Here is a 9,080-nt window from a genome sequence, read left to right as displayed (position 1 = left end):
CAAATAATAAAAACAAATTTATGGTTGTGCCATGGAAGCTTCCACAAGTGTTATAGTACAATCAGTAAGGGAAAATCTTGAGAAAAGTGTCCTAAGCAAACTTGATATAAATATTCAATTCTCTTTCTGTTACGTAGATGATTGCATTACTGCCGTACTAAAAAATCAAATTAAAAACATAAATAGAAAGTTCAATAATTATCATAAAAAACTCAATTAGAATCGAATAGAATAATAAAATCAATTTTCTTGATGTCCTATGTCACAAAAAATATCAGTAATAATAAGTTTGGCTGATAGATCCATCCAACTATCAGATCCTGAGTTTAGATGCTTAGCTATTCAAAAAGCATAAACTGTATTAAAAGAAAATAATTATCCAGAAAAAATGATAAACCACATATTAAAAAAAAAGATAAACAGATACTAGATTCGATTGAAAAAGAAAACAGAAACGAAACATCAGAACATAAAAGATTTCTCTTTACCATATGTACAAGGACTTTTCCAACAACTATCGCATTATTTCAATAAATATGATATTAGTATAAGTCATAGAGGACATAATATATTATCCAAATATTTCACTAAATCAAAATCTAAAACACCAAAAAATAAAAGGAGTACTATTATATATCAAGTGCCTTGTACTAATTGTGATGCTATCTACAAAAGACAGACATCTCAGTATTTGGAAAATAGACTAAAAGGTCATCAATACGATAAAAAAATAAAGTTGCATTAACGTAACACGAAATATCAAAAAAAAAACAAATTCAATTATAAAGATCTGTGCTCTGTGTATGAGTGTGTGTGTATATACGTAATGAAAAAAGCCGGTATGGCGCTAACCACATCTGCTTTGGTGTAAGGAGTGTTTCTACATATAAATAGATATAATATGGGTTGAAATACATTGCTTAAAGGTTGAACAACATAAATAGTATTCTAAAACATGCGATCTTGATTTTAATGCTACAAATGTTTTCTTAACTTGCTAAATGCTTAAACTCTTATTTTATAGAATTTTAAACAATAAGGAGTAGTTGTCACCTTTTACTATAATATGAATATATTGACATAAGATAGATTTTAAAGTGAAGGGTGAATGGAACTTATTCATGCAATTCCATGCGTCTTGATGAAATTCTGAGGTGATACCATATTTTTACCGTCGTTCACTGAACTATAGTTTATTTTCTAAAGTTGTGTAGCTGACATCGGTTAAAATAACTTTGAGTGTATACACGTTTTCATAAATATTATGTTCTTAAATAAATAGTATAAAAATTAACGGCGACATGAGTGTAACAAGTTATCTTTACGTAAGCAACTTTTCTTAAGGGCACTGATAAATTCCATCTTATTTGTAAATATTTTAATTTTCTATAAAACGAAATTACTTTTTTCCATATGTAAGGAAAGGTACTTTGAAACACATGTGTTGAAAAGTATGGGGACAGTTAACGTAACCTTTACATAGCAAAATCAATATCAAATCTTCTTAAATTGTGTTTTAAATGTCCATAATTTTTCTAGTTCATATACTTTTCCACACATGTGCGGATATATTTCTGTATATACGGGTGAAATTTAGTGTTTTTTAAAGATGAAAACGTTAAAATCAATCATTTTGGTATGTGGTCGTAAGAAAATAAATATTTTCTTTGTAATGGTGGATAAAAGTTTGATATAATAGCTGTTTTCCATTTACACCAGAACTCAGATGCACGTTCCTTTTCAGTGTCACAAGTGAGACCTAACTAAGTTTTTACCCGCAATCTGCACAAGCTTGAGACTGTGTGCTTTAGTGTTCTGTGAACACAGATTGAAAATGAGGTTGAGGACACGTTATCAGATCTTGTAATAAAAATAAGCAAGTCATTAATATAAATAATATTATAAATAAATTATTTTAGTTAGATAGATTAGATTCTTTTGCTGCGGGTATCACACCGTTGGATTACCAATGATTTTGGTGAATTTAATGTGGAAGACACCGGTAAATATTTACAGAATAGAGTTACGTTCCGAGAAAAACTTTTACTAAAAACTGATAGTATCCATGACGCTATTATCCTTAATAGTAAAATAAAATAAAATAGTGTCGGAACATGACTTAATTAATCTATGTATCTTAATGTTAACATATTTCAGAGCAAAATATAGAATATGGTTACCAAATAATTCAATTAGTTTGTACTCAAACAATAAACTCTATTTTAAAAAACAAGGAAATGAAAACGTTGAAAAACCTATGGAGGTTATTGATATAAGCCTCGAATTTAATGAAACAAGTAGAAGTGCTATCGAAAATTCAAAACATTTGGACCAATTGGAAGGAGCAAGTAGTGGGAGCATAATTGAAAATGTACACTTCAGACTAAACAAAATATTTCTGTTGTAAAAGTCAGTATAAGCTATATAACACTGTTGTACCGAACAAACGATGTTGGGATAGTTAATTTGTAGTTTGACTCAGTAAATTTATTTTTTAAAAAAGTCTTTTCCTCTATCAATTACATATTTCCCTTTATGATGATATACATCATATACAAAGAAGAAAAACTTTCTGATCGCCTATGAAGAGCTTGGCAATTAAAATATTGAAGTAAGTGAAATTATACTGTACAATTAATAATAATTAAAAAAGTGATTGAACAAAAAATTTATTTTAGGCTGTATTCTTATATGCACTGCCAGTACTAAAAATCAATAGTTTATGTTAAATTTCCAATACTGGTAGTGAATACGGGAACACATTTGTTGTTACGACTTCAAAAGATTCCTTTTTGAATGTCTCATATATTTATTTAATGTTGAACTCGATTATATTAATAAAATAGTTTTTTCTAGTTTTCTGAATCAGCATGTAAGAAAATGGTTTAATTTAGTTCATGAATACAGAAATACCAAAGATATAAACCGTCGAACATAAGCCCATATTCATTAGATGTCGATGAACTAGAAAACCCTAAAATTGAATTCCGAACATCAAGACCGAGTTTTGACAGGAGCTGGAGCTTGGGAAGATCTTCATGTTCCACTGATTCGTCTTTTACGTAAAACAGAAAGAATCTAGTAAAAGTACATTGTTTTAAGAAAAATAGAGAAAAAAAAAGAAATTGTCAGAAAACATTGTGGAAGAAAGCTTGAAACACAAAAAAGAAATGTTGGTATTAGGAAGGTAAAAGGAAAAAGTAAAGGTATTAGAATGTTTACAAAAAACTTGAAAGAAAAAATATTAATGATCAGTATTATAAAAAATCAATTGAAGTGTTTCCTTTTAGTTAAGTTTCTGCGCAGTTCAATTTATCAGTGAATATAAACACTTATTATTAGACCAGCAGTTGAATGATTTAGCCGAAAGTTCTCTTTAAATCTTTAATCATCGTATTTTTGTACTGTATCCATAAAAATAGTTATTCGGTGTAATTTCCTTCTGGAAGATTAGATGAGTCGACAGAAGAATTTGGTAATGGTATATTTAACGTATAATCTTTCAGTAATCAATAATTATATACAAAAGCATGTATTACCTTCGTAATAATACTTGAAACAATAGAAGTAGTAATTTTCAATCGTTTACTTATTTGGTTCTCACTTATGATAGATAACAATTTGATTTTATTGAGAATAATAACTCACATTATCTGTTCTTTTTATTCACTAAGCAGTAACGTCTTTATGTGAGTATAAGATACATAACTGATTGTTTAAGTTAATTAAATAAATTAAATTCATTTAATTAATTAATTGAATATTTGATTGCTTGTGACCAATTATTGGTACCTTCAAATCATAAATATGAGATAACATACCATCGTAAATCGGAAAAGATTGGAATTATTTTGGAACCCAAATTTAACGGCACTAAAACGCCGTGGCGGTTAGCGTTCAACTACTGTAGCAGAGGGATACGTTGATTTCCGAAAAGAATGAATCAGATACAGCAATTAAACTAACAACTGAACCAGTATATCAACAACATACATGTAATAATTCACTCTCACATATTTAGTTCTCTCTATTAGTGTTTTTGTATTTGTTGTTATAGTCGTAGATAAAGTATAGTAATGTATTGGTCATAACTTATTGAAATTCCTAATAATCTATATTCGCAATTTTGTGTACGTCACTGATCGGCTTAATACCTCGCAGCATACGATTTTTTTTGTTTGTTCTTCTAGTTCCTCAACTAATTTTGTACAAACTTTAATCTCTACTTATGTAGTTGGAGATAGCTACAAGATTGTTGGGAGTTACTGTGGGGTTATTCAATTCTCTTCCTTACCAAAATTATACCGTCCTTATCAATGCCGAGATGTGCTCTCAACAGTGATCATTAGAGAAAAGGTCAACTTGAATTGGATATAATTAACTTAATTCCGTACTGAAATAAATTGTGCCACCATTAACTGAAGAGCAATTCTAAAATTGTTGAGAGAAATTTGCTAAAACTGACATGATAAGAGAGGTTCGAAAGACATGTAACATCTCAAATGATTTTCAATAAAATCTCATTTTGTTTTATCTCTATTGCTGATACGAATTGTAGCAATTAACTTTTATTAATAAATTCATTTTCTTTCTGTTCTTTTTAATCTTCTCATTTTTTCTGAATCATCCATTTAACTCTAAATTTCAATTTCTTGGGCGCGAGTGGCTCTCTAGACTCACGTTCGTAGCGTTAGAGTTCGTTTCGTATCTGTGGTGAAAATATTTCTTCTTCATCATCATTTGATTAGAAATGATTTTCAAAGACCTATTGAAGAGACTCTACTCAATAATTCATTATTGGGATTCAATTAATAGAGTTAGGAGTGCAGTGCTATAGTTCATTAGAATAATGATGACACCCAATCAAAAAAAAATGTATACATACAAGTCCCCGGTTGGGTGAAATGAGTCTTGTCGGACATAAAACATTTTCTATTCCAATTTATATAATTTACGGTTTAGTCTTGCTTAACGAAAAAACTAATTTTTAACATTTAAAAAGCAAGTATGCCTCGGAACTTTCCAAAAAACTGTAGAGAGAAGTGTTTTATGTAGCAAATATAAAACAAAGTTATTGGGAAAAGTTGTTTAGAATTAATATCTAAGCTCATATACCTTATATTGAAATCATTTGTCAAACTATTCATTCTTGGTAATTATATTATATAGATAAATATATCTATATCAACTGACCAATTCGAATCTTAATGGTAGCGGCACTGTGCACGTGCAAGAGTGCAGTGGTGAGTGGGTGCCGTAACAAATTCAACTTAACGTGGTAATTATGTTACAACATAGTAGTTACGTTATAATTAAGTATAAAACCCAACCGGCACCACTCTGCTTCCTAGTGCTTTAACCGACCAGACCAACCAATATCCCTCTTGAGTTTGGATGCATCTACGCTCCTGATTATGTAACCGATAAATCAAAGATTATATACACGGATAAATATCTCGTCAAGGGAGATTCTTAGCCCATGCTTTAGTGGAGCTAATGCAAGTGATCCCATTGGCGTGCTATGCGAAATTCGAAGGGGAAAGAGGTTAAATAAAGTAATCACCAAGGAGAACCAGAAATAAACTAACTGCCAACTGATTAGTAATAATCTAAGTAGATATAAACCAATTGATAAACTAAAAATATATAAGCCATTTCAAGTTATTTTATATCGCTTATATAATCGTAATTCTTTTATTATAGCTATTGTGAATGATCTATACATATAAGTTGAGATATTTTTTTTCCCAAAAATTTTGAATATCGAACATTAGTTATTTATCACTAGTTGTAATTTTTCTCCAATCTCGACAGTTTTGGGGAGTGAAACAACATTTTTGGTTAAAGTGCTTTCGTCAGAATGAATTGTTGATTTATGAAAATTTCTGTTGTTTAAGATTAGCTCCCCTAAAGGCTGCAATCAACTTACTTCGTTAATTTCTTATGAAGCGTGAAATATTTTACATTTATACGACAAATACTGTATGCTTTGTAAATTCTCTGTGAATGTGTTTTATTTAGGTTTGTAATTACGCGTTGATTTTTTAGTTAAATTTTGAGATCTGCATCTATTGAATTTAAAGCAACCAAAGGTTCTGCATCAGTTTCATCCAAAGCTTTTGTATCTTATTTTAACGAATGCTTCCTATAGGAAGAAATCAACACCACGTAATACATTCAACAGAGCCATATTTATTGATTGTTCGCTGTTTTCACAACAAAGAATCACTTTTTTAATATCGTATTTAAAAACTATTTAAATCTTATTAAGTAGGGTTTGACAGTTCATTTTAACAAATATATATTGATATCAATACACTTGATTTATGAAAAAAGATTAAAAAATTATAGTTGATCAATAATATATGAATCTAAATGTTGATTCCAAACAACTTATCTAAAGAGCTTTCTGCCACATAAAAATAGGTTTTCGAAAATTTCCAAATAGTTGATTCTTCAAAATCGAAATTATATTAAGAATTAGTTTATAAACAAGCAAGGCTGGACTCATACGGGAAGCTAATAAATCTATTATTTTCTAGTTTCCTTTTCATTCCGGTTTGACATCTAGATTTAAATAAATCTTTTCTTTGGTCACACTGATTATTTTGATACTGTATTAATGTATCTATTTACAGAAAGACAATGTATAAATATACAGACTGTACAAAATATAGTTAAATCCAATTTATTAAGCGTCATACATTTTCATTTTTTGAGTTTCCAATTTTTTTACAAAACAGTTTCGTTAGTACAAGTTCTAGGGCCATTCACAATGGAGTACTTGGAAGAACCGTTTCTGGCGTTTCCAATATCTTTGATAAAAATGTCTTTGAAAGTTTCTCTAAATTGTCTAGACATGCCACAGTATATGGCGAAATTAATTGGGTAACTTAATATGATGAAAAAATTTGTGAATAAAATTAATGTGTTCGCAACATCGTAGTCTAGAAATTCGAAAACTGTACTAGATATTATGTGTAAGATAGTAACAACTACTAATGGTATTTCCACAACAAGAAATACGGTTACAACTACTATAAGCATGAGCGTTGTACAATTCGAATCTCTTAATTTTTTACATTCATTCTTTTGATTTTTTTTGGATGATAATAGGATGTCTCTCCTCTTCTGAGCTTCTCTTAGGGCTTTAAATAAGAGTAGGTTTAGTATTACTAAGGATATGCAGGGAAGCAAATGGACGAATAATATCCGGAACATGAAATAAGTTACAAAATAAATGTCTTCATTAAGATATTCGTTTATCCATTCGGCTCGTCTTCTAATACATATTGGAGTGGTAATGTTGTTCCAAGTGATGTTAACCTAAAACAAAATAAATTGATTTTTATATATCCAAATATATGAATAACTTCGGCTATCTTGGAGTGGTTAAAACCTATTCATCGTTATAATGTCAAGAAATAATAGACAATTATTTTGTATTTCAACAAGTCAAGATGCTGTTTACACAAAATAAACATTTTTCATAAATATGTAACTTCGACCATGTTATGTGGAATTACGTAAAAATCAGTTGTAGTTTTGTTACATTATTATTGTTACATGAGTTAAAATAATAAAAATTGTTAAGTTATAAGTTCATTGAAGTTGAAGTGTGAATATAGTTTATCTGCCGATCAAGTTCATCCTAAAGGTGCAGTACATATGAAGTGTACTGAAGACATGCAATAATGTTGGAGACAGTCTTTTTTTCTCTATATTGCAAACCAGTGTTAACGGTTGAGGTATCTATATAGCCAGGAATCGCTTCAACGAAAAATTGTAAAAAAAAATATGTATTATAGATGAATTAAAAGATATTAAGGCGCAGAAGCTACGTTTTCCACTGTACACAGAACATGTCCAGGTATACAAGGGCTGGTGACTTTTCATTCCTTTTTATTCTAAGCACTTAGTCCAGCAAGATTTTCAAACCATTTAAAATAGGAATAAAAATTAATTGGTGGGAGCTATTTCAGGTGGATATATCAGATGACGAAATAAATCGTAAGCAGTTAGGATAGTTATTATGCCACAATAGCAGACGAATGAGCAAGCTCATTGTTGTGAGGAACAAAATTATTCTCTTTAATAAATGCACTTCAGCAAATCAGCATGATATTGACCGTTTATCTAAATCATAAAAAAATACATATTTAGAATCCCCAAACAACACTGTGATCATAGATTTTTGCAGAAAACATGGTTTGGTTTTTTGACAGTAAACAAGATTAACCACAAACTCCATTCTATCCTTATATTGTAAAAGTATGAATATACAAGGTGATTCATTAAGAATGTCTAACCTCTGAACTGTAGATTCTAGACCTCAGAATATGATGATTCTGCTCAACATTCTTTGATTCTCTGTAAACTAATGTCTTCATTTGTGACCAAATTGAAAAATCCAGAGGATTTAAATCAGGGTCTCTTATTGGCCAAGCAAACTCACTTCCACGACCAATCCATCGATGTGGAAATTGTTTGTTTAAGTATTGACGAACTTGTAAGAATAATGTGGTAGTGCTCCGTCGTGCAAAAACCACATGTTTTGTCTTAAAGCGAGAGGTATATCTTCTAGTAACTCGTGTAAATGTTCTTTAAGAAAATCTAAATAAAGAGGTCCATTTAAATTGGTTGGCAGTTCAAAAGGACCTATTAAATACCCACATATTACACCACACCAAATGTTAACCTTAAACTCGTGCTGAAAATGTGTTTCCCTCATAGCATGTGAATTTTCAGAATCCCGCAAATGATTATTTTTATAATTTAATATTCCTCGTCTGGTAAATGTTGCCTCATCAGTAAAAAGAATTGTATCCAGAAAATCTGGGTTAACATTTTGTTTATCTTGCAAAAAAATGGGCAAATTGTAGACGCTTAGGTAAATATTGAGGTAATAAATTCTGAACAGGACTGTAATGACGCAAATTTTCCCTCTTCAGTATTCTAAAAATAGATGATTGGCTAATACCTGTTTGCAGACTTAATCAGCGAGTACTGATATCTAGATTCTATGTAACACAAATTAAAATTTCATCTTCTTCATCGGCAGTGATTTTTTTTGTAGCACC

General features: G+C 30.0%; 1 protein-coding gene and 1 long non-coding RNA gene across 5 annotated transcripts in view; one reads left to right on the top strand and one right to left on the bottom strand.

Moving 5' to 3' along the window:
* On the top strand, positions 1 to 2,501 carry LOC130441894 (uncharacterized). Its single transcript, XR_008909654.1, has 3 exons — positions 1 to 1,863; positions 1,920 to 2,002; positions 2,158 to 2,501. It is a non-coding gene; the product is annotated as an uncharacterized LOC130441894 (long non-coding RNA).
* A 4,171-nt stretch (positions 2,502 to 6,672) lies between these two features.
* Positions 6,673 to 9,080, bottom strand: part of LOC130441264 (sex peptide receptor) — a 138,687-nt gene continuing 136,279 nt past the window's right edge. For all 4 annotated transcript variants that reach the window (XM_056774854.1, XM_056774853.1, XM_056774856.1 and 1 more), the window contains exon 4: positions 6,673 to 7,326. In XM_056774854.1, the coding sequence (XP_056630832.1) occupies positions 6,733 to 7,326 (594 nt within the window). In that variant the 3' untranslated portion in view covers positions 6,673 to 6,732. The remainder of the gene's footprint in view (positions 7,327 to 9,080) is intronic.

The sequence above is a fragment of the Diorhabda sublineata genome, chromosome 3, assembly GCF_026230105.1.
Source record: "Diorhabda sublineata isolate icDioSubl1.1 chromosome 3, icDioSubl1.1, whole genome shotgun sequence".
Lineage (NCBI taxonomy): Eukaryota > Metazoa > Arthropoda > Insecta > Coleoptera > Chrysomelidae > Diorhabda > Diorhabda sublineata.
The sequence above is the reverse complement of the archived record's forward strand: the minus strand, read 5'-3'. Positions and strand labels throughout refer to the sequence as shown.